At 42.1% G+C, this 25,971-nt stretch overlaps 1 protein-coding gene across 1 annotated transcript in view; it reads left to right on the top strand.

The window, feature by feature from the left end:
• Positions 1-4,389: 4,389 nt before the first annotated feature.
• TTC7B (tetratricopeptide repeat domain 7B) overlaps positions 4,390-25,971 on the top strand; it is a gene marked incomplete in the record, with an annotated part of 1,939,345 nt that continues 1,917,763 nt past the window's right edge. The window contains 1 exon segment of the mRNA XM_044074706.1: positions 4,390-4,661. Coding sequence (XP_043930641.1) covers positions 4,541-4,661 — 121 coding nt within the window.

Raw genomic sequence — 25,971 nt, 5'->3', positions numbered from 1 at the left:
CCAGGTAAGTGGACTGGTCTACTGACCCTTTTCAGCCATGACCCAAGCTCAAAGAGCAAAAAAAAACATCATGGTCTTTCAATCAACAGTATTATATACAAAATAAGTACACAGCAAAATTCAGAACATAGTAAGACTGAATGGAGATAGGCTAACATTAAAATATCTAGTCAGAGTGTCTTGAGAAAAAATATCTACAAAATGCAAGCCAAGATATTCATAAAATACAATGCACTCATACATATAATACATAAACTACTATATATGGGTGTATAGTAATTTGCTTATAAGATGCCACATTAACAGGCTGAGAAAAGTTTATTACGGTTTTGTACTATTCATGATACAGGATGGTAAGTTACCATTATCATGGTAGCGAGTGCAGGAAGATTCAGTAAAGGGATGCTCTTTAACTGCATCTTTGAAGCTTTTAATAGTTTCTAGTTGTTTGATGTCTGTAGTCAGGGAGCCAGAGAGCAGGTCCGATTCTAGAGAAAGCTTTCTCACCTACACCAGTTTTAAATGGAGGGCGTACTGGAGAGAAACTGTTGTCCTGTGCACTTCTGAGTACATACGGGTTGTCTTGTAAAGGTAGTTTTATTCTTAAAGGTGGAGAGTGACCATGTTTCAGCATCTTGCAAATTAGAATACTTAGAAGAGTGTCCCTCTGAGGCACTGAAAGCCATTTGGATTTATTTAGTAAATCTCTAATTGGGGTATGCTAGTGGAATGAATCTGCAAATTTTATTCTCAGCAGTCTGTATTCTGTAAGTATGGTGGGCTGAACGTTGGAAGGGTGGCCTAATGATTAAGGTGTTTGCCTTACAAACACAAGGTGCACGGTTTGAGTCTCACAAGGGATAATTGGCTAAGCTTAAAATGGCTCGCAAGGGCAGTTAGCTTAGTACTAATCTATGAATCTATGAAAAGAGGAAGGCCATATTCAAGTTTGAGTATTAAAATATTTTTACCAATGGCCCCATGAGCAGCAGGTGAAAGGAGGTGACTGATCTTGTAACAGTTTTAATTGAGCAAGGACTTTATTGGTTACAAAATCTGTATGAGGGGTAAAGGAAAGGGTAGGGTCAAGTATTAGGCCTGTGTACCTCTGTTCTGTGGCATTAATTCTGTTGCCATGAAGATCTATTAAGAGAATAGGAGAAATAGTGTGTAATTTCTTGGCTGACACAAAGACAGTGACATTGGTTTTCTTATGGTTAATTAGTAGTTTATTAGTAGTGAACTAGGTGCATAACTGAGTGAAATTGTCCTCTAACTTGGTTTGCAGGTCAGAGTGGTTACTACTGGGTTGCATTAGCTGTATATCATCTGCATACATTATTAATTTAAGAGTTGTAATTTTAGGGGTTGCTCATTAACAGAGAGAGAAAACAGAACAGGACCTGCCACAGACCCTTGCAGTACATCTGAATTAAATTTACTAACAGTAGAGAAGATACGCTGCTATGGACTTGTAAGGTTCTGTCTTTTAGATAGTTGCAAAATGAGTAAGGCTGATTGTTTTGAATTTATTGAGAGGAATCATTTGGTTGACCATTTCAAAAACCCTTGTCATGTCAACAAAAAGACTTGTATTAATAAGTCCCTCATTCATGTTGCAATAAATGGTATCTGTAGCTACTACCAGGGCATTGAAGGTACTTGAGGCATTGCAAAAGCCATGCTGTGCATCACATAACAGGCCACAGTCATTACTGTGCTTAAGTAGTTGGTTTTATAAACATTTTTCAAATATTTTGGTAGTAGAACACATGGTAGAACAGGTCTATAATCCTTCAACCCATTAGGAGATGTGTCTTTAGGCAGAGGGGTTATAACTATGTGTTTGAATACTGGTGCGCAGTGTCTGAGGCGAGAAAGTGGTTACTGTAAAGATAGGAGTAAGAGGTTTAGCGATTTTTCAGCTGCAAGCTTTAGGAAGGTGGCATGAAGGCTGCTGAATTGCTGAGTTTAAGAAGCATGGACTTGTTCTGCTTTACTGAAATGTTAGAGATGTGAAAAGTTCTTGCATAAGAGGTTAGAGGATATATATCAGGGGATGAATGTTCTTGTTCTTTGTTTGTATGGCAGTAAATTGTTGGAAAGGCTTTAGTTATGTCGGTTATAATGGACTTCAGAAAGAGAACTTAATCATTAGCAAAGGTGGAGTAACTCATTTGGTACTTACGTATTATCACAACCACGTTGCAAAAGTGGTCCGACATAAACGTACACCGGTTTCGGCAAACGGCTCCGTCAGTATAATCAATGTGTTTGACAGTTGATGGTGGTTGTGATTATACCGAGGAAAGCATTTGTCAAAAACATCTGAACATAATCCTATTCAACTAGAATTTTTTTTCTTTCTGCAATTCCGGTTTAAAAAAAAGTGTAACAGCCGTTACTAATCAACACCCATTGAGACTGTAAATCAGGGTACCCTTTAAACTGAGGAAACCCACATTTATACTATGCCTAGAGATAAGGCTGTTTTAACATATGTGCATCAGTCATCTGGAGTAGCATGTCAGTAAGCCATAGTTGCTTACTGTGAAGGACCCATGAATAAGAAATATAACGCAAATACATCAAAACTTTGAAGTAAGTCACTTCTGAAATAAATTAAAAGGTTTGCACTGCAAGTCAGAAAGTGATTTCACTTCAGTTATATATTTGCTGCATTTCAGGTGTGTAACACAGGCACTTTGTTTAAACTAGAATTACTCTACCCCATAAAACGACGGCAGAACGAGGGCACGAAATAAAAATAGCATTTTCTGGCATGAAAGAAGCCCGTAACTGTAGTTGTAGTCATTATTTGCTAACTGCAATGTGTAACTGTGGAGCATGGAAGGAATCAGTTATACAAACAATGGGCTTGTGAGAAAGCATGGTTGTGATAATACGTAAGTACCATTCATTTTAATGGTCCATTCTTGGCAGCTGAAGAGTTATTTAATGTCCTTGTCGGGTGTTTTATTTCTTTCCAAAACTGATTGGATCTAGACCACTTTGCTTCATATTTCTGTCAAAGGTATAGTGCTTTTGTAGCAATTCTCGTTTCTTTCCTTAAGCTCAAAGTAAGTTTGGTGTAGCTCTATATTTTTGGGGTTCCTTTTTCAGTTCTTCCGGCTGAATCTCTGGCTTTAATTTTGTTTTTAATATCCACTAAAAGCCACGGACAACTCTGTAATCCAAGCCTTCTTTTTGGAAGGATGTGCAGTGTATCCTAAATTGTCAATCCTGTGTTGAAAATTTTACATCAGATGTTGGACATGGCATACAGGGGAGTCCAATCTATAAAACTGAGTAGGGTGATGAGATTTGGTAGCTTATTTAGGAAAGATTCTTGCCTGTTTCTCATCCATGTCAGAAACCCTCCAACCCTACTCAGCCCCACTATGTCTTTTTTTGGAATATAATTTTTTTAACCATATCTCCCAAATTTCTATCTTCAAAATGAAGAACACTACCTCATATAACATGGTTTACCTTATGTTGACCGGGTTAGTCCTACTATGGTAGTGGCTTCTTTTCAGGTAAGACTAGAGGTGCCTATTTATAACCATTAGAAGAAATTGCCCAGGGCATCAATGAACTTCCCCTACTCTTTTTGTTGTTCTATGGAATCTTTTACATCCACATGAGCTTCTTGAATCTCATGTCATCCAACTGATGATGCAGTCAGGAGTGCAACACCCCTCCTTATGCTACACTGCAACATTAGCACCTGGTAGAGGAACAGAACCCAAAGTCTTCTGCACTAAAGGTGAGCGTGCTGCTTGTTGAGCCACTGCCACTTCATTGGGTCTGCACTGTATAAAATGGGCAAAATGTGAAAAATGTACATATTTCTTACAACAACTTAAAGTAAGAAGCTCAAAGGATAGTAAGAGCATTCTTTTTTTTTCACTTATAAAAAGTTATTTGGACAAAATTAATATGATTCTATCCTATTCACTATGGATGTCCATTTAATAACAATGAAATTGTGACAGACAGTTTCAATGTGGAACTTCAAGGAACATAAACTTTGTAAGACCCCCAAGTGAGAACGTCGGTCATAACGAGGTGCATTCGAAAGGTATGTCCTGACACCTGTTGGTTCTCAGCAACTTAGGTGTTTCAGATACAAAATAACCGTTTTGTGCAACTACTAAAGAAAAACACTATGAAACATTGTTTGTCCTAAAATCTCAGGACATTTGCCATTTTTTTAGCAGGACACAACTGCCCAAAGCGGGACGGGTGGCAACCCTAAAAGACATTCCACAGCCACCGGGGAAACTACTACCAGATAAGCGGCCTGAGGACAGCTTCCCTTAGTTAACACTGTCGTTGTATACGTAGTTCTGCCTGGTGTCCAGCAGAGGGCGTGGGATTCGTTTCTCTAACTCCTTCACCATGTCAACGCCGAAGGGCGGCCGAAAGGTGGCGGAATCTCGGGTTCTGTACGGGCGGTTATAGTAAGTCCTGACTATCAGCTGCCGGTCCTACGGTGTGCCCTCACCTCGCCTCCCCTCTGCGGGAGTTGCTGAAGATGGCTACGAAGAAATTAGGCTCCCGGCTGGAGACGGAGATCGAGCGGTGTCGCTCCGAATGCCAGTGGGAGAAAATCCCCGAGCTGGTCAAACAGCTGTCGGCTAAACTCATCGCCAACGGTAGGCGGGGAGGGTATAACACAACGTGACATGGATTAGACATTATAAAATCCGGTGCCTAGAAAAGGCGGGCCCGTGCCTCGGCGCACAGCCGCGCCGTTTCCTTGCCAGGTACCGAGAATGGAATAGCTGATACAGGAGTAGGCAGGGTGGCTGTTAAGATGCTGTAGTGGTGTGTCTGCTGTAGTAAAACACTACCTCAAACTCCAGTAGAGTGCTCACCGGGTCCTAACAGACGTCACCAGGTGCTGGTGCTGCCCTAACTGCTGCATAGGTGGAGTGAAGGTTGAATGGCCCTCCAGTGCTTGTTTATGGAGGGCGGGGTGGGTGCCTTTCACTCTGGGTAAACACCACTATCTGCTGCTGATAAGCTGCATTGCTGTTGCTGAGTTTGCAGTACCACAGAATGACAAGCACAGCATGTTTGGGGCTTGCTACTAGTTGCAGTAAAGGGCACACCTTTAGACTGCCCTTTTTACTTATTATGTTTGTGACCCAAGTACTGTATAGATGAGATGTGTGACTTTGGTTATTGTACTGTTGTTACCATACAGTTATAATACATAATTCTTAAGGTACCAAGAACAATATCTGTGTTTTGTGATTAGTGTCACAAGTTGGATAATTAATTTTAGGAGAACACATTTCAAGTCATAAGTGAGACAACATTTTTCAACTTTTGTGTATCCTAATAACGACTAGTATACAAACATTTACAGTTAAAGTGTGGAGATTTTTCAGTTGTTTAATGTCTCAGCTGACCCCTGTAGTGAAAGCATAGTGATTGATTTTTGTGGAAATAATTGAAATATTTAACCTGACAAGCTACCACAATTTTTTAATACATACGCATATAAAATGCAATTATCCAGCCATAATAGGTGTAGGGTGGAATGAAGGGATGTGACCCATCCACAATGGAAGTTATGAATGAGAGCCCCCCCCAACACACACACAGGATGAAACAGGACTTAACAATGTAGGATGAATAGTCGGATACATTACAAAGTGACATACAGTGCTTGCAAAAAAGAAATGGAACAATGGTGTGAAGATACTTAGAGAAACTAAAGATGGAAATCGGAGAGAGAAGTCAGTAAGCATGGCTGGGACATTTTGGGATGCACAGAGAGGCAGCATTACCAGTGGAAAATAGGAAGGTGTTCCCTTTGTGCAGAGATTATTACTAAAAATCTGAGTGGAGTACTGTAGGCATTTTAAGAAATCCATTTTCTGCAAATATGTTGGACAGAGGCTGCAGTGAAGAGTGAGTGAGTTAGTGGAATTTTTGCAATCGGAAACATTTAGATGTGCAGTAGAAGGTATAAAAAAATGAAAGTAACAGTATACATTGTTCAGGAAATGTGAGAGTGTGTGTGCGTGCACGCATAGAACTGTGGGATGGTCATGATGTGATGGAATTTTACAGTTACCTGCTGGGAGTCTGCAGGGTAGTAGATGGCAGCACTTCTCACAAAAGCAGTTGTATAGGAATTGAGGGAAGGGGTGCATTTCAGATTTGGAGGGGCAGTGATTCATAAGACTAATACGAGGAAGTATTTTTATTTACATTGAACATTATAAATGCATAGAACATCTATAACAGTCGAAGTATGGCTGGGGAATTTAAAAATGCATGGTACAGGTTTGAGCTGATTTTGGTGAGGAATAAAAGGAAATAGTAGTTTTAGATCAGCAGTTTACTCTTTAAGTAAAGAACAACACAGGTTATATACGTCATTAAAGCCTCATCCCTTGTGTTACTTTAGAAGGTTCCTTGTACTGATTTTCATGTTTGCATGTAGTGATGTACATATATAAATGCAATATGGGATTGTTATTTTATGCGCAAGTGATGTCATAAAACACTTTGAGATAAAACGTATGGGAGCACTTTAGTGTAGTGAGAACATCAAAATGTAGGAGCAGCACTGCATCTGTACTGCATTTTGTATGATTTATGATTCTTCCTCCTGTTTTTGAATAGGCTCCCTGTGCTTTCACTGATGTTATTAATGCAGTGACTATCTTATGATGTTTAATTTTCCTAATGAAATGTCACTGAACGCATGCAGTTGTTGTAGAGCAGCAGATACAATTTTAACTGTTTTATAAAAAACGGCTTTACATAGACATAGTGATGTTTACATTGTAAGTTTATAATCGTATTGCTTTTTCCTGTTTTTATTGCTGAGTCACTTTCCATTTCTCTTGCACCTGAGACAGAGGGTTAAGGCTGCGAGCTTTTGTTCTGTGGTACATTTGTCTACTGTGTGACCATGAGCAAATCACTAAACCAGACATTGCTCCCAGGTTGCCCCTGGAAAGGGATTGTGTGTCTAGTGGGCTTACCTGGTAAACAAATAGTTTTAATGTAAAATGCCTATTTTCTTTTTTAATCTGCACTTGTTGCCTCTCTTTTGCTGCTGAGGCCCTTATGTGATGACTATGATATTTTTTTTTCATGGAATTAGACTGATGTCATAATGGGTTTATCAGTTAATATACAGTAAACTCTATTAACCGGCACCCATGGGGATTGTTAGATGCCGGATAACTGTAGTTTCTGGTTGCTTAAATTATTATTAAAAATAGGCCTGACTAATACTGTACCCTATACAATTTGTTTGGTTTGATCTGTTCTTAGGTTGGGGAGAGAAGGAATTTATTCCTATCTTCCCTTTAAAAACCCTAAAAATGTAAGGTATGATCTTTTGTTGTTAATCTAGGTTCATTCCTTACTGATGGGTTATCAGTTCCGTCCTCAGAACCCAGCCAGCCAAACATCAAGCTCGCGTCAGGCAAACATTCTCGAGCCAAGATCCTACCCAGAATGCTGTGCTCCCCGTTACCTCAGATCTCATTTGCCACATTGCTGTACACCCGTGTCAAGCCACTCTCTTCAGCGAAGTGTCTAATTTTTTGAAAGTTCTATATATCGTTTCTACTTTAAAATTTTTCAAACAGTTTTCTGGTATTATTCTTCTACCTTCTCATATCCTTAAGATTCTCTCCCTTTAGTCTTCTTCTTTTAGCTTTTCCCGGTTAGGGGTCGCCACAGCAGATCACCTGTCCACTCATGATTGGCAGTGGAGTTCTATGGTGTCGAGTTGCCAGCCCGGCACCCAACCTTCCACAGAAAACGCACACACTCACGCCTAAGGCCAATTTAGAGTGTCCAATCCACCTACAGCGTGTCTTTGGGATGTGGGAGGAAACCGGAGCACCCAGAGGAAACCCACATGACCACAGGGAGGACATGCAGACTCCACATAGAAGGCACCCCAGCCGAGGATTGAACTGGAGAACCTCTTGCTGTGAGGCGGCAACGCTAACCGTTGCACCACCGTGGCTGCCCTACTCTCTCTCTCTTTAGTCTATTTCTCTTTATTATCCTTTTCTTACCTTTGAAATAATTCTTCATTACCATCATTGGTAATTCTTCTTCCTTCTCTTTTCTTACTCTTTAGGGTAGCCTTTCCTCCCCTTTTTGGTACTGTTCATCTTCTCCACATCATTATGTCAGATAAGAAAAGTAGCATTGGTTTTAAGCAGTGTAAGGACTGCGGCCGTAAGTTACCACTTTCCGATGGCCATGACTTATGTGTCTGTCTGAATGTCTCCCACCTTACTGTGGATCCCCCTTGTGGGATTTATAGAAAATTTTCGACCAGGACACTTAACGAGAGAAAGGGCAAATTAATCTTGAAAGGTCTTCTCAAATTTCCTTTCTGTGAGGCTATTTCTGGGTCGGAGGGCTCACCCCCTCCTGCTAAACCCCATAAGAGGCATTCTTCCTCTTCCTCATCGAGGTCGCTCCCTTCATCTCCCTCTGGAGATCGTAGGGAGTCGACTCATAAGAAGGTGAAATTGACTACTACTTTTGCGCTGCCACCTGTGACCCTGTCTGCTCCAGGCTCGGCACTGCCCCAGCTGATTCTGGCTCCAGCCATGTTCTCCGTATCGACACCAGCACTGGAGTCTACGGTGCAGACAATTACGGCTCTGACAGTTCTGTCACAGCCCTTACTGGCACTGTCCATGCAGGTACAGTCCCCTTTGGCATCGTTGGTACAATCCCCTTTGGCTCCGAATATGACGTTACTGTCCTCCACGGTGCAGACATTTTCGGCACCGACATGTTCTTCGGTGCAGTCCTTTTCGGCACGGTCTTTTTTACCGGTGCAGACACTTTCCTTGATTGCACCATACCCATTGGTACAGAAACTTGCCTTTACGGTGCAGACACCTTCAACTATTGCGCTGACTGTCAGCGCAGACTACTTCCACACTGTTTTCTTTGGTACAGACGTCCTGGGTTCCGGGCTCTGCACCTCTCAAATTAGCTAGGACCAAGTACTCTCCTTCCTTGGATCCATTCGTTGGTAGCCAGTATAGTCCTTTTCTAGAAAGGCCAGAATCGCCCTCCGGTTTCTCTATGAGGGCGACCAGGAGCCTCTCTGAGCAAGATGTGTTGTGGCTTGTTGACCAGTTGCTTGTGGCCAGAGGTCTCTCTCACCCGTCGAAGTACACGTTCCCTCCCTCAGGTGAACGTATATCTTTTCAAACTCCAGTGTACACTCCTCCTTCGAATTCCACCCAAGTATCGAAACCCATTACTCCAACAGCAACTTCCGTTCCACCAACTCCTGTAGTGGATCTCACTTTGGAACTGTAGTTGTTCTTGTGGCCCTTGGTGCACTGGGCATCGGGCTCCTCTCAGGCCAGTGGCTGTGCCGTGGGGGAGGGCATTCTTGGTTCCACGCCAATTTTTTTTTCTATGGCACCCTCCAGGAATCCTCCCTCTCTCACGCTTCACAGTCCTCTTGAGACTCCTGGTCTGGGGTCGGCTTGTCTGGGTGGGGTGTGACCCCGGTTCTGAAGTTGTCATGCTTGGTTCTGGGCTCCTATCCCTCCTTGAGTAGGTCGGCCTTCCAGGCCATGGAGTGGGCTTGCTTCTGCTGGCAAACACCACATGTTGGAGTCCGCCCCCCCCCCCCCGTGCCGCAAATCTCATAAGCCACAACCGCCTGACACCGGGCACAAGGGCCTCGGGTTTCTCCTCCTCGGGAGACCCCCTCTTTGCAGTCTTCCCCAGAACCTCCTACTGAGGAAGTACCCCGCAAAGTGTCGTGCAAGAGGACGCACATGGACTCCACTAAGGAGTCGTTGACTGAAGATACGGACTTTGATGACTGGGAAGAGTCCCCATGGTCACCCTATGATGAGGTGTTCTTTGTTGACAAACTCGAGATCCTTAGAGGGGTGACTGGAAGTCCTCTAATCCTTCATCTGAGGAATCTGTATTCCTGCAGGCCTTTTGTGCCCGGCCCCTTACTTCCTGGGTTACCCCGCCGGCCGATGAGCTCGTCCAGCACACATGGAAGGCCACTGCCACCCTGGAATCGATAACATGGAGTCCTGATAAAATGTTATCACCCCCAGCTGAGAATCCCCATTGGTCATGAGGTCTTCCAGTAGATGCCATGGTGGCGGTGGCTGCAACTAAGAAGGATTTGGCAGAAGAGAGCCAAACTGTCCATTTGCCCAACAAGGAGTCCCGGGCGATAGACAAACTAGGGAAGCATGTGTTTGCTTCATTGACCTTCGCTGTAAGGTCTTTGAACTATTTGGCACACTTTACCAGGCTTCAGAGGGTTCTTATCAACCACCTCTCTGAAACCTTGGCAGGAGCTGTTTCTGACGAGGTCCGTGACAGTGTGGCTTCTCAGATAGCCATCCTAGAGTCCGTTTCCATTTCTTCCATGCGTCTTATTTCTCACGCAGTGGAAGAAGCAGCTAGAGTGGCAGGCGCGGTATAGTCACCAGACGACATGCCTGGATGTGCCTTTGCGGACCCCTTTAAAGCTTCCTTCATGAACGCCCCCCATCGAGGCTGCTTCTTTGTTTGGCCCTAAAGTGAAAGAAACACTGGCAAGGTGCGAACAAGGTGGCATGACCTTGTCTGCCGTTGGTGTCAAGACACTCCACTCCTCAACGTTTCTACTCCAGAAATCAGAGGAGCGAGAAAATGTGGCACGGGAAATCAGAGGGCTCTTCCATGACGCACGTGCCGAGTTCTCCCCTAGAGGCAGAGGGAACAACTCCGGTGGAAGATGCCTCTTTCGGGGCAAAGGAGGTCCACAAAACCGTGGTTTGAGTTTTTCTCTGGCCAACCCTATCAGTGCTCCTGAAGTGTTGCCCGACTGCTCACCTCTGGAAGCGGTCGGGTGTCGTTTTTCCTTGTACCCCGCTGCTTGGTGAAATATAACCACTGACTCTTGGGTACAACGGATAATATCCAGGTGCTATCTCATCTCCTTCCATCTTTTTCCAATCTCATCCAGAGTATTACCCGACATTCCACCCAGTCAAAGGGAAACAGCAGCACACAAAATCCAAAAGTTGCCACAAAAGAGTCATCCAGACGGTCCCCCCAAACCAGATAGGATCCCGTTTTTACTCAAGGTTCTTTTTAGTGCCAAAAAAGACAGGGGACTGGAGACCAATTCTGGATCTCGGCACACTGAACAAATTTGTAAAAACAGAGAAATTCTGGATGGTTACTGTTCAGTCTATCCTTCCTCTCCTGGAAGAAGACAATTGGATGTGCTCGCATATTACCACATAAAAATGGAGAAATGCTCAAGAAGATACCTCCGCTTCTGCATAGGAGCCAGTCACTACCAATTTCAAGCCCTGCCCTTCAGTTTCTCTAGAGCCCCCAGAGTGTTCACCATATGCATGGCAGTGGTTATCGCTCACTTGCGACTTCAAGGATTCCAGGCGTTTCCATATCTAGATGACTAACTCCTTACCTTCCCCACTAAGCGTTTACTGGAAAAAGCCCTGCACTACACTCTCCTCGCAGCACAATGTGTGGGAATCGCTATAAACTGGGAGAAGTCCCAACATGACCTCAGCTCAGCCTTTGGAATTCATAGGGGTACTGTTGGACATGAGAAATTGCACAGAATCTCTTCCAGACCACAGGCTTCAAAGATTAAGGCAGCAGGTTCAGCCGCTGCTCTGTCACCACAAATCTCCTGCTCAATCTATAATCCAATTCTTTGGGTCAATGGCAGCCTCGATCACCATTGTTCCTCTAGCCAGACTCCACATGAGGCTCCTTCAATGGTTACTTCTCACTCAGTGGTACCCTCTACAACATCCTTTGTCTTTTCAGATAAGTGTAACTCTGAGATGCAAGCAAGATTTACTGTGGTGGACGTCTCTAAATCCCAAACAATGGTCTCGCCCCTTCAGCCCCCATCAACTGAAAGCCACAGTGACCACAGATGCCTCCCTGATGGATGCTTTCTAATTGCAATGCACATTCCCGGGAGCTCCAACGTGATAGCGGACAAATTGAACAGGTGCATTCTACAACCTCACGAGTGGTCCCTCAACCCTATGATAGCAGCAAGAATGTTCAACCACTGGGGCCAGCCTTGCTGCGACCTATTCGCCTCCCCAACCAACTACAAGTGCAGCAACTATTTTGCCCTGATCCCCCCTCTGGGGACAGTCACCAAGAGTCGCTCTAGTCCATGCGTGGCCCTCTGGTCTACTTTATGCTTATCCTCCTCTCCCCCTCATCTCCCAATTTTTGAAGAAAGCATGACAGTTGAAAAGCAAAGTGATCCTCATTGCTCCATATCGGCCTCTACAAGTCTGGTTCCCCTTCCCCTGGCCTCACCTGCTAGATCAACTGTGGATCCTCAATCCATCCCCAATGTTGATCTCCCATCTGCAGGGTCTGACTCACCCCAATCTAACAACCCTGAAACTGACAGCTTGGTTTCTCCACTTCCAATGATTGCCAGGCAGGAAAACCTCTAGTCCCCTGTGCACAATATTCTTATTGCATCTTATAAATTGTCCCCCAAACTAATGTATCTCAATAAATGGAAAAGGTTTTTTTTCTATGGGCAGTGAATAAACAGACTTCTTGTCAGCCCCAGTTTTGGTGGGTTTGGATTACTTATCACATCTTTTCCACTCTGGGGTGTCTGCCTCTACTATTCATGTGCATGTAGCTACCATTTCAAATTTCCATGTTGGTTTTCAGGATCCTTCGCTTATGTCACATAGAATCTGTAAAACTTTCGTGAAGCGGGTTATCCACTTAAAACCTCCCTTTAGAGAACCGGTACAACCTTGGGATTTGCCATTGGTTCTGCAAGATCTAACAGCTCCCCCCTTTGAACCTGCATCTTCATGTGATGTAAAATATCTGTCTTGGAAAACTTTTTCTGATTTCAATCACATCGGCCAGATGCTTGTCAGAACTTCAAGATTTATGCATCAAACCTCCCTATCTTATCTTCCATAAGGATAGGGTATCACTGAGAACTAATTCTTCCTTTTTACCAAAAGTGGTGTCAGAGCAGTCTTATCAACCAATCTATTGACCTTCCAGTATTTTTTCCTAACCACTCTAACAAGGGAGAGTGTTGCCTGCACTCTTTGTATGTTCATAGGCAAATACAATTTTATCTGGACAGAACAAAGTCTACCTGTAAATCAGACTGTTTCTGGCTTTTTCTGGATCTAGACGAGGTCATCTTGTCTCAAAAGTTACATTGGCGTCATGGTTGAGAAATTGTATTACCTTTATCTGCAACAAAAACAATATCACCTTGCCTCACAGAGTGAAAGCACATTCTACAAGGTCTGTGGCAACTTCAGCAGCTTTCCATGCTAAGGCTTCCCTCAGTAATATTTGCTCAGCTGCGACTTGTGCCAAACCTCATACCTTTATTCTTCATTACAAATTGGACTTGGCCTCCAGATGTAAAGTTTCCTTTGGCTCCGTGGTGCTCAGGAATGTCCTTCCATGAAGGCCACCAAAGGATACAGGTAGCTGGGGACTCTGTCCCATCAGTAAGGAATGAACGAAGATTAACAACATCAGATAAAGAAGTTACATCTTACCATAACATTCCATTTGTGGTGTTGATCTTCATTCATTCATTACTTCCACCCTCTGTCCCCCATCTGAAGTTTCCTGGTTGATCTCATATACTCCTTTATTGTAGGTTTGTTATGACCAGAGGTAGCCTCTACTTTTGTCTATCAATGTGCAAACTCGATCTGAGGTAACGGGGAGCAGAGCATTCTGGGTAGGACCTTGGCTCGAGAGTTTTTGGCTGATGCGAGCTTGATATTTGGCCAGCTCGGTTCCAAGGACGGAACAGCTAACCCATCAGTAATGAATGAACGAAGATCAACAACACAGATGGAACGTTATGGTAAGACATAACTTCTTCTTTTTTCTGTGGGGGGGGGGGGGTGACAACATGCAACACATGAAAATTGTGCTGTATTTCTTAGATTTTTTTTTCCTCTGGTTGGTTGAGTTCTGGTTAACTGAGAGTTTACTGCAGAGTTAAATTCTGAGGAATCATTGCAGAGAACTATGTTTTATGTAATTCCATTTCTGATGTCTTTGGAGTAGTTATTTTTCCACTCTGTAACAAAAAAGTGGTTCAGTATATTCCAAGACTTTGTACATTTTTTTCATTACCAGCTATACCTATGCTTATTTTATGCTCCCTGCACATTTGTTTTCATATAGCTGTACATTTTGAGTTCCGTCACAGAATTACTTCATCATTGCTGTACACATGGCAGTAAACATTTAAGTAAGAAGCTGTTGCTTGGTTTGTGGTTTCAGTAATGCAGTATTTTTGTATTTGTTCTGAAAAAATAAGAGTTACCTGGAGTACCAAATGAGCAGTACAATTTGCAGGGAATGGGCTCTTCTTTTTTGGCTGCAATTAGCCCACAGATGTGACAAATGGTCCATGTGCTGATTTGGCTGGAGAGATATGAGCACTTCCACAGATCTTACCAACTATAGACCAATAGCCACTCTTTCTTCATTATCAAAAGTCCTTGAGAAATTTGTCCAGACAGAAATACTTACCTTTATTTAAGACAATCTGTTTCCAATACTGTGCATCTTCCACCTTAAACATAACACTACTGTGGCCCTCCTTTATCCCATAACTACTGTAAAGCAAAACAGAAATGAGAGAAACAGTTTCCGGAGTCTTCCTTGACCCATTGAATGATTTTGATACTGTTTCTCACACACACACACAACTGCTACAGTTGTCCTCCTTAGGCCTAGTCGTACCCACACTTCGACAACTACCTGTCCTGTAGACTGCAGGCTATTAAAATTGCCAAGTAACATAGTCTTTACTTTCCTGTAGCAGTTGTAGACCCCCCCCCAGAGATTTTAAGTCTTCTCTTATGCAACATATTTGTGAATGACCTCCACTCTGCAGTAAAACCTGCAAAAATAATCCATTACGTGGATGCCTCCACTTTTGGTCTGTGTGCTGAAAACAAACAAACAAAAAAAAAGATACACTGCAACAACTAACCAAAGATTCCCTTATTTTAATTGAAATATGATTCCCAGCTTTTTCTAAACCCACAATAAAGTCCAAGTTAACCTGTTTAAGCCCAGAACAACTATCTACCCAGAACTCCTTCTTCACTAAAACCTCCACAGACAATATAGAAATTCAATTGGTAACCTCCACTAAGCTACTATGTGTAATAGTTGACGACAGCTTGAAATTTGACTACTGTATAAAATATGTGGTGATGAAAAACTCATCAAAAATTTGCAGTGTCTACGCAAAGAGTAATGCCTGACAAGGTGTGTGTTAATGTGTGCGGCAGAGGGCCTCTACACCCCTGGAAGGGCATTAATTGCACATTAACACACACACACTGGAGGGAGGGCATTATTGCACTTTGAGAATGGGCTGTCTGTAAAATTAAGTACGATAACATTTTTTTTATATATATTTTTGATGTAAATAGTTACTCCACCTAATATTTCAAACTTGCTGTAGTACATGTTAATGGTGTTGGAGGAAGCATTTTACATCTAAACCTGTAAGAACAAGAAATTTGGAAAAAAAACATAAATAATGGAGAAAAAAAGGCCCAAAATAGGAATCGTTTTTAAATATTGCTTTTACAAACATAGAAATTTGATAGAATAATGCATTTTCTGAAGGGAATGAAGTCTGAAATTCACATGCCTGTCATTATTTTCTGACTTCAGTTCTTAATGCTTTGCCCGTGATTTTACCAGAAAACCAAGTTTTTATGAGGACCATACCAAAAATGAGTCAAAAATCTGTATAGTTGAGAGGTATGCAGACCTCAACTGTTGCTGCTGCTAGGAATCACTCACACACAGTCTTCTGCTTTCATGCACTCATACACTCTCATTTAAGACATACATACACACACATTATTTTGTTTCTTTTCTTTTTTACTTTATACTCAGTAAACAGCAAGAACCGCGGTGGTGGTGCTGCGGTAGCGTTGTCGCCTCACAGTAAGACGCTGACTGGTTCGACTGTCAGCTAGAGCATCTTCTGCGTGGAGACATGCGTGAATGGGCGTACCTTCATTGAAGGTTGTGCATTAGGGCTGGCAACGCAGCACGTAAAAATCAACTGCCAATCATTAGCGGACTGGAGTTCTGCTGTGGCGACCCCTAACCGGGAAAAGCCGAAAGACACAACAACAACAACTCACTAAACAGCAATAGCACTGTTTAGCAAGTGTAAAGTAACAATTGTTTGATCTCACTGTTCACTCTTTCTCACGTGCACAGTCTCTTCTGCTTTCATGCACGCATTCACTCACACACGCAGATAGAAACTTAAACACACTCCTACACAGACATACACTTTTTTTCTGTTTTTTTGTTTTTTTGCTCACTCAACAGCAAAAGCACTGCTTAGCGAGTGTAAAATGGTTCCATCTATCTCTCTCTCTCAAACAGACACAAACACGCACTTTTTAAAAAATATTTTTCACTCGATAAACAGCAGAAGCACTGTTTAGCGAGTGTAAAATAATGGTGTCCGGTAGGTTTTTTTCTGTCCGAACTCCACGGCAGCTTGATATGCTGTCATGCAGCAACGGACTCATTTTTCAGCATGCATTACTTCTACATTAATACCCTTCTGGAGAACGTTCTTCATTCAGAGGTGCTGATGTGAAGTTTGCCTGTTTCCTAATACAGGGTAAAACCTTTATTTATTTTATTGCTATTTACCAGGTAGGTGAGCTGGACTCTTGACCCTTTTCAGTCACAACTTGTGCCCTTAGAGTAGTTAATACAGCAAATTTACAGTCCTGTCACAAGGCAGAGAAGGTTATGGTTCTTGTTGGCATACATAGTGAACAGAGTATAAATTTTAAAAGTGCTGAGCAAAGCAGGCATTTAACAAAAGCTATGGAGCATACAGGTACAGTTGGAATGGTACAGATGTAGTGCAGTGACATTAGTTATCTGCCATTGTCAAGTTAGCAGCTGCAGGTTGATTCTGAAATGAAATTTCCTTTAAGAGAGTCTTTAAAGACTTAAATAGTTTCTCGATTTTTGATTACATCAGACAAGTGGTTTCGGGTAACAGGTCCCAGCCTTTAGAAAGCACTTTCTTATGCAGTTTTTGAATCGTGGCCTAACCAGGAAAAAATAGCAGTCTGTTAGCTTTTTTTATCGTGTATAACATAGGCAGTCTTACATTTGTATAAATGAAAACAAACCTTGCCAACACAATCTCAGTTTCAAACATTATATATCACTTACAATATGTTCAGTCATTGTCAGTCAACCATTACTTACCTTATTCACTTCCTGCCTTCTTTTAAACCTCATTCGTCCTCTGCATGTATTGATCCCACAGTTCCATTTTTTCTTATGTAATTTGCTCATACCCTTTTCTAAAGATCCCAATTCCAGTTGTTTTCTCTACTATCTTCGCTATTTCTGGTAAAATTGGTTTAGATTTTGATTTCCATTTTCTAGTAATTGCTTTTTTGGCAGCCATTATAATTAGACTCAGCAAGGCTTACTATGTCTAGGAGATTCCAGTTCTGTGTCAAAGCTCAAAAAGTAATTTCCTTAGTTACACAAATTTGCTCACCCAGCATCTCCGACAGTGCAGTCTGCAGGGAATCTTTAAAGTCTGCCAACTCTTTACACGCCCAGAGAATATGTTCCCTGTTGCCTCTTTCTTCCGCATCACACCTCCAACATTTGCTGTCTGCCGGAGGAAAAATTCTTTGGATTCTACCTGAGGTATAAAAATACCTATGTAAAAAAATCACAAGCAAAGATCCTAAATCTTATAAACTTTGTTGCATATTTGGGAGACATACATATATTCCTCCATTGTTTCTTTGTGAATTGCTTATCCCTTTTCTCTTCCCAATCCTTTCTAACCTCTTCTGATTGATTCTTATAGTTATCATGCAATATTTTATATGCCTTACTAATTATTTCTTTCTTAATGGCAACTTCTGTTCTAGATTCTACTAAAAAGTTAACCAGTGCTGGTCTTTCATTTAGCAACATCCTATTTCTTTCCCTTTGCCTATACTCTTGTTTCAGTCCTTGATAGGGAAGGTAAACTCACTAACCTGCAGTCCAAATAAGTTCTTGGCGTCTTCCCATGCCATTACCTTTCCACTCTAGTTGTTTGCTCCCAGTACCTTGGTTCCTTTGCCAGTTTTCTCCAATAAAAAACAGCCCCCTCTTGCCTATTGTGTGTATCCCTAATTGCAGCCATCTTTACTGGCAGAATCTCCTTTCCTGTGTTGGCTTAGTTCTTAGAATATTTTCTGCTACTTTATGAATCTAATAGTCTGTATGATTACCATATTCTTCTTAAAGGTCTGTATCCAAAATCCCAATCTCTCCTTTGTTTCTTCAGCTTCTCCCTCTTTTCCTCTTTCCAATTTGACAACATCAGATCTATAATTTAAACTTCATTTTATCCTTGACAAATGATCCTCGTCCGTTCCTACAGCTCACGCCAGCCATAAACTCATCGTTTCACCTCTATCCACAATCCTTCTCTCACAATTACCTCAGATTGCATTTGTTGCCTTTCCGAAACGGTCATGTTTGCCAGTGCTGTCAAGTTTCAGTAGGTTTAGGTAAACTTTCATTCTAATTTCTTAAGAGATTTCTCTATTTATTTTTCTTTATTTGATCCTCTGTCCTATACTTTAGTTTTTCTCTCTTCCCCTTTTTTCCTACACATAGTGTAACCTTAAATGTCATTGTTGATATTCTTTCCCCATACACGTTGGTGTATTTCTATAACTGCCATCGTTAATAGTTTTTTCACCTTTCACTTTCTTTCTCTTACAAAAGAGTGTGAGTCTGTCTTCCAGCAATAGTTTTTCGACATGGCTGAGAAGGGTAAGGCCCCTTCTGGTTTTAAAAATGCCAGAAGTGCGGCCACAGAATTCCATAGTCTGATTTTCATTTCCTTTGCACTTATTGCTCGAGTCCCATTCATTTGCAAGAGGACTGCAGCATATGTCATGCGTTCAGTCATTGAGCCCTCATTGAGAGGTGAAATAAACTTGTTTTGAAAAGCTTGGTTCCCTCAGCCTTTAGTGAAGCCATATCTACTGCAGACAAAGCCAAAACTGACATTTCCTCTCCTTCGTCCTTGTCTACCATGGACCAAGGCAAGAAGCGGACTCTCTCTGTTCTGACTTCTCCATCAGTTCTGAGACCTGAGAAATTGAAATCCTTGGTTCCGAAATTATCTTTGGAATTGGAGGCCTCTGACTTTAAACTTTTGGTGTCAACTAATGCTCCAGCACTGACAGCTATGACAAGTCCATCGACATCGAAGGCCCCCAGTGTAGGACATAACTTATGCTGCTCCTACCATAACTAAAATTTCTGATTCAAAGGAAATTTTTTCCAAAAACTTCGTATTCACCATCTATAGAGCCTTTCACTGGTGAGCTTCCAGATGTGTTTCTTCAGAGGCCTAAATCATCTTCAAAGTCATTGATCTGCTGCACCAGAAGTTTTTCTGAGCTTGATGTAGAAAGACTGGCGAGTAAAATCTTGTGGGCTAGTGGACTTGCAGGCCCCCTTTCAGTTTCGACCCCTTCAGGTCTTGGAACAGAGCTTTCTTTCACCCAGTTGAAACCTTTCCTCTAACCTCCTCCGAGGTCTTACAGTCTTCTGTTCTAAATCTCCCAGCACTGACTGTACTGGTACTTGAGATTTTTCACATCCTTTGAACCGATAATCCCCCTGAGCTCTATGGTGGCTTCGGAACCAGGACCTGTTGGAGCTGTAATTACCCTGTCAGTTCCAGGGGACACGACTCTACTCCAGGTTTTTCAGAGCTGTCCCTGCTCCTTGGAGCTTCAGCAGAAGTTAGTTTTGCTGGGGCTCCTGTCTCAAGGGTCGGTTCTTTGGAGCAGGGCGAGACTGCCTCGGAACCAGAGTCAATCTCAGTTCCGGACTCCCTTCCCTCGTCGGGGGGGGGGGGGCAACCTTTGAGGTGATGGCGAGGGCCTTGCCACTTATGGTGACTCGGTCAGTATATTTCCCCCTTGGAGCAGGTAGCCCCCTCTGGCTCTGTTATTCCACCTGTGTCTCCACTGGGGCAGCAGTTGCTGAAGTCTCAGATTTCTCAGACTCCGCTTCTGTCATTTTCTGACACCTCCCCAGATTATCCTCCTGAGGAGGTCCCTCAGAAAAGGAAGATTAAGAGGAAGTACTTGGATTCCCCCCCAGGAATCCGTCACCAAGGACACAGATTTTTGATGAGGGGGAAGGATCCCCTTGGTCACCACCTGAAGATGTCTCCATTGGAGACATCCTAGAAATTTTAAAAGAAAGGGGTGGCTGGAAGTCCCAAAACCCTTCCTCGGAGGAATCTGTTTACCTGCAGGCTTTTGGCACCACCCCGTCTACCTTTTGGGTGACCTTACCTGCCGATGAACTCATGCAGTTGATTTCACAGTGGCTGTGGAAGACCCATCTCAAAGAGACATGACAAAATATTAATTGCCTCTGAAGATAAACAGTTCTAGGCCAAGGGGTTAGCAGTGGAGGCCATTGTTGTAGTGGCAGCCACAAAAAAAAATTAGCTGAGGAAAGTTCATCTGTCCATCTGCTCAACAGGGAGTCTCAGGCTATGGACAGATTTGAGAAGTGTGTCTATGCTTCATTGATCTTTGCTGTAAGGTTTTTGGACTTCTTGGCACACTTTACAAGACTTTAATAGGATCTGATTAAAGAATTTTTGGATACCCTGGTGGGAGCTGTAGGTGAGGGAGTCCAAGAGAAAGTGGCTTCCCAGCTAGCCAACCTGGTGTCTGTGTCTAATTTGTCCAAAAGGCTAATCACACATACAGCCGAAGGGACTTCCAGAGTAGTGAGTGCAGGCATTGCCATAAGGAGACATGCCTGGATGCACCTATGTGGCTTTGCAGAACCATTCAAGTCTTCTTTCATCAATTCTCCCTTTGAGAGAACATCCTTGTTTGGTCCAAAAATAAGAGGCTTTATCCAGGTGTGAGAAGGATGGCAAAACCCTTTTTGCTGTGGACGTACATTTCTCCACCTCCCCCCAAAGGTCCTTTTTTAGGAGTCAGAGTAGTGGTGGAAATATCTGGTTCAAAAAATTCCAAGGGCTTTTCCAGGACACACATGGAGGGAGTTCCCCCAGGGGCAGAGGAGGGAACCAAAATGGAAGATCCTTTTATTGTTCCAGAGCTTACAGCCATAGTGACCACGGACACCTCCCAGATGGGGTGGTGGTGGCATTTTCTGGGCAAGATTGTCTGAGGCACTTGGTTCCCCTTAGAGGCTAACTTCCAGATCAATGTCCCAGAGCTAAGATCAGTGCTTCTAGCATTGCAGGCTTTTCAGACAGTTCTTCCTCGGGGGACATTTGCAGTTCAAATAGATAATATGTCAGTAGTTTGGTACATCAACAGTTTGGTACATCAACAAACAGGGAGGAACCAAGTCTTGCCCCCTTTGTCGAGAAGCCCTTAGGGCATGGCAGTGGGTGATCTCTTCCAACTGCTTTCTGGTAGCAGCACACATTCTGGGGAGTTCTAGTGTGATAGCAGACAAACTGAGCAGATGTATCCTTCAGCCTCACAGGTGGTCTCTCAGTCCAGAAGTGGGGAAATTTATATTCTGTCAATGGGGTCAACCTTGCTGCAATCTGTTTGCCTCCCCGTAAACAACGAGCGCAACAGTTAGTTTGCCCCGATTCCAGAGACGCTTTCCTCCACAATTGCCCCCCTGGTCTCCTGTATGCTTTCCCCCGATACCTCTTATTTCAAATTTATTACAGAAAGCGCTGTGGTTGAAAAGCACAGTAATCCTCATTGCCCCCTTTTGGACTTGACAGATTAGTTCCCCTTTCTTTGGCCTTATCTGATTCAACAACCCTGGATTCTGGACCCGGTTCCAGAACTTCCATTCCATTCAGACGCTTGTTCACCCAGACATTTTGAAGTTGTCTCAAGTTGACAACGTGGTTCCTTCAGTTCCATTAGTTGCCAGGCATCCTAATGTTTCCTCCGCAATACACCACATTCTATTGTTGGCTCATAAACATTCCACTAGCAAATGCAAGAGATTTTACTGTTTGGGCCCATGAAAAGCATATTAATCCCTTTTCTGCTTCTACAGAGCATATTTTAGACTTTTTAGCCATTCATTTCCATGCTGGAGCTTCCCCTTCTGCCATCCGATTATAATTAGCTGCAGTATCTAATTTCCATGTTTGTTTGGAAGGATGTTTTTTAGCCTTTTATAGACTTTGTAAATCATTCCTAAGAGGCACGTTTTTGTTGAAACCCCCTTTCAAAGATCCAGTGCTTTCTTGGGATCTAAACTTAGTTGCATTCTCCCTTTGAGTCCTCTGTGGAATGTGATCTGAAGTTTTTGTCTTGGAAGACACTGTTTTTGGTAGCCATAATCTTTGCCAGAAAGATTTCAGAGATCCAGGCCTTGTTGTCTGAACCTCATCTGATTTTCCACAAGGATAGAGTTTCTTTACAAACAAACCCCTCCTTTCTACCCAAGGTAGTCTTAGAGTCTATAACATCAATCAAACAATTAATTTACCAGTTTCTTTCCAAATTTTTCCAACAAAAGTGAATATTCTTTACATTTACTAGACGTTCATAGACAATTACGTTTCTATCTTCACCGAACAAAAGACATTCGAAAATCAAAGGAACTATTTATTTCCTTTTCCAGTGCAAAGTTGGGTAAGCCAGTTAGTTAGCAAGATGACTCTGGCTAAATGGCTGAAAGACTGCATTTCATTTATCTGTGATAAGAACAAAATAACCTTGCCTAGGGCTGTGAAAACCCATTCAACAAGATCTGTAGCCACCTTGGCAGCTTCCTAATCCAGAGCTTCGATGGATGATATCTGTGCAGCAGCTACTTATGCTTCTCCCCATACCTCTATTACTCATTACAAATTGGACTTGGTCTCTAGGGGAAGAGCGACCTTTGGTTCGATGGTGCTCAGAAATATCCTTTCGTGAGTCCACCCAAGATTATAGGTAGCTGGGGACTCTGTCCCATCTGTCAAGGATAACATGAAGATTTACATCAGATAAAGAAGTTATATACTTCGTAATGTTCCATCTATGTTGTCTATCTTCATTTATCCTTGACTCCCCTCCCTCCATCCTTTGACCTTTAAAGATTTTTTGGTGGAGTGGACTGTATAGCCTTGAATTGTTATGATTTTTCAAGCATGGTAGATATGGCTTCCATATATGTATATTTATATACTTTTCTGCAAACTCGATCTGAGCTAATTGTGAGAGGGAGGTTGTGGGTAGAAGTGAAGCTAGAAAATTTTTGGCTGGCATGAGCTGTGGTAATGGCTGAGTTGCTTCCGATATTGGAACTGTACCCATCTGTCAAGGTTAAATGAAGATAGGCAGCAACACAGATGGAATGTTATGGCAAGTATATAATAACTTTTTTCTGCTTCTGCTATGTGTAGGAGTCAACTATGTTGCTCTGAAATACCCTTTCAAATTGGATTATCCCAATTTGCTCTGTTGTATTGGAAGAATAAGCTTATCCCACTTGACTCTTGCCGTCTTCTCCTTCCAGGTAGAATCCTTCATTTCTTTATTAATTACTATCCACAACTTCTCTTCTGGTTGATAAAAACAATGCCTGACCTGTATGAAAGACTAATGGCACTAAAACATTTTAACTGCTTGTATCTTAATAACGATACCCATTTAACAGAGCTTCACTTCTCTCAGTTTTTGTATTATCTTTTATTTAGTCTCTTCCCACATGTCCTTAGCTGTCACACTGAAATAATTTTTAATGCATACACCTAAATACTTCATTGTATCATGTGCCCGTAAGTATGGCTATTGCAGAAGCAATTTGTATAATTTATTGATACTGACTTTGTTTTAGCTTCATTAATTTTGGATCCAGAAAAGATTTGAAACTGTCTGAATATGTTCCACAGCACTGTAATGTCCCTTTCTGGTTTTGTCTGGTATAAAATTGTGTCATCTGCAAATAGAGAGAGCTTTTGTAGACTACCACACCAGTTTATATCCTTGAATTTCTGAGTCTCTTATTTTCTTTGCCAATGGTTCTTTATATATAGTAGGTAACAAAGGGGAGAGAGAGACCCCCCCCCCCCCCGCCTGGTTCCTCTGCTCAAGCAGAAATTATCAGAGAGGACCTCGCCCTTTCATTTTCACTCTCAGCCTTATAATTTTATTAGGGGAATGCAAATGCTCCATTGCTCTGCTCATAAAGTTCCAACTTACTCTGTCCGATGCTTTCTCTGCATCAAGACCCACCAGTAACAGTGGTATTTTCTTACCTTCTGCTTCCCTCTGGATTAGCAGTGTTCTGTAAATGTTGTCAAATGTTTGTCTCCCCTCCACAAAACCACTTTGATCCATACCTATCAATTTTGGCATCACTTTTGCCATTATTTTAGCCGTTATAGATAGACATGAACACTTTATAAGCATGGTTTAGCATTGAAATAGGCCTGTATGAAGCTGGATCTGATTGACCTTTACCCTCTTTAGGTATTACAAATGCCACTGCTTTCTTCCAGGATGTTGATACTTCTCCTTCTTGTAAAATACTGTCAACAAAACCTTCCAGATCTTTATCAGTTTTTTTCCTTTCTAGCTTCCAAACTTCTACAGGAATACCATCTATTCCTGGGGACTTTCCTTCGGATTAATTATACATCAGCGTTTTTATCTCCTTTCCTCTACCTTAGCATGTGTAATTCTTCCGTAAACATTTCCATTTGTACCTTTTCTTGATTTCCATATTTATTTTATTTTTTTTTATTTTATTTTACATTTGTTTACCAGGAAAGTCCAACTGGACGTAGTTCCATTTTCAGAGGAGGCCCGGGGAGAAAAGCTCCACATTACAATACAGTACATGAGAGTAAAAAGAAGTAGAACATACATACATATGGCATATATACACATCAGGACAACATGCTGGTGATTCACAAACAAACATATAGCATATATACACACAACAGGACATCATGTTAATGATTAATATTTCTTACAGTAGACAATCAGAGGTACTTTTTTTTCAGTTATAAGTTTTCTAAGGTAAATGCATACGGGTTTGGAAGCTTTCATGGGAGAAACTGTTTATACATAGCTGTACCCTGACAAATTCTCTTGGTATGGATTAGCCTGGTGAGTGGCATGAGCATAGCCAGTTACTTAGTGGGTTTTCAGGAGTTTTTGAATTGACTAAAGGAAGTTGTAGAAGTTATTTGGCTTGGTAGTGTGTTCCAGGTTTTGGCAATGGTGTTGGCAAAGAGGGACTTACCAGCTTCATTTTTATGTTTGATGACAGTTATGAGGTTCTGGTTACTAGATCTTATGGCTCTAGAGGGAATGTGGGGCTGAATTAAGTGCTGGAGTTATCTGAGGAAGGTAGTAGAGTTTGTGTGCTGTAGAGAGTTAATTGAGCAAAAGTTTATGAGGCAACTCAAGCCAGTTGAGCTGCTTAAGGGATAGACAGTGGAGGGACCTATATGAGGCTTCAGTAGCAAACTTGGCAATCTTGTAGCAAGATTCCATTTTATTTAGATCAGTTTGGCGAAGATTGGTCAAGATGGGAGAGGCATAGAGGAGGGTGGATAGAAGATGAGTCCTTGCGATGGTTACTTTGGTGCATTTTGTCATAAACTGTTTGTTCCTAAAGAGGAGACCAAGTTTTTTATTAACTTTAACGGTTTGTGCTATGTGGATGTCGAATCTCAGGTTATTATCTATTTCTACCCCTAGCAGTTTAGTTTGTGTGTGTGGTTGGACTGATTTGAATGTTTTCTTTGGAGCCAATGGTGAAATTGTTATTTAGGGGAGGAGCTCTGCCAGGGCTGAAAAGACTTGGTTTGTTTTTTTTTTTGGATTAAGAAGAAGTTTGATG

The sequence above is a fragment of the Protopterus annectens genome, chromosome 6.part0 (assembly GCF_019279795.1).
Source record: "Protopterus annectens isolate FY-2018-M chromosome 6.part0, PAN1.0, whole genome shotgun sequence".
Lineage (NCBI taxonomy): Eukaryota > Metazoa > Chordata > Ceratodontiformes > Protopteridae > Protopterus > Protopterus annectens.
This window is presented reverse-complemented; position numbering and strand designations above follow the sequence as displayed.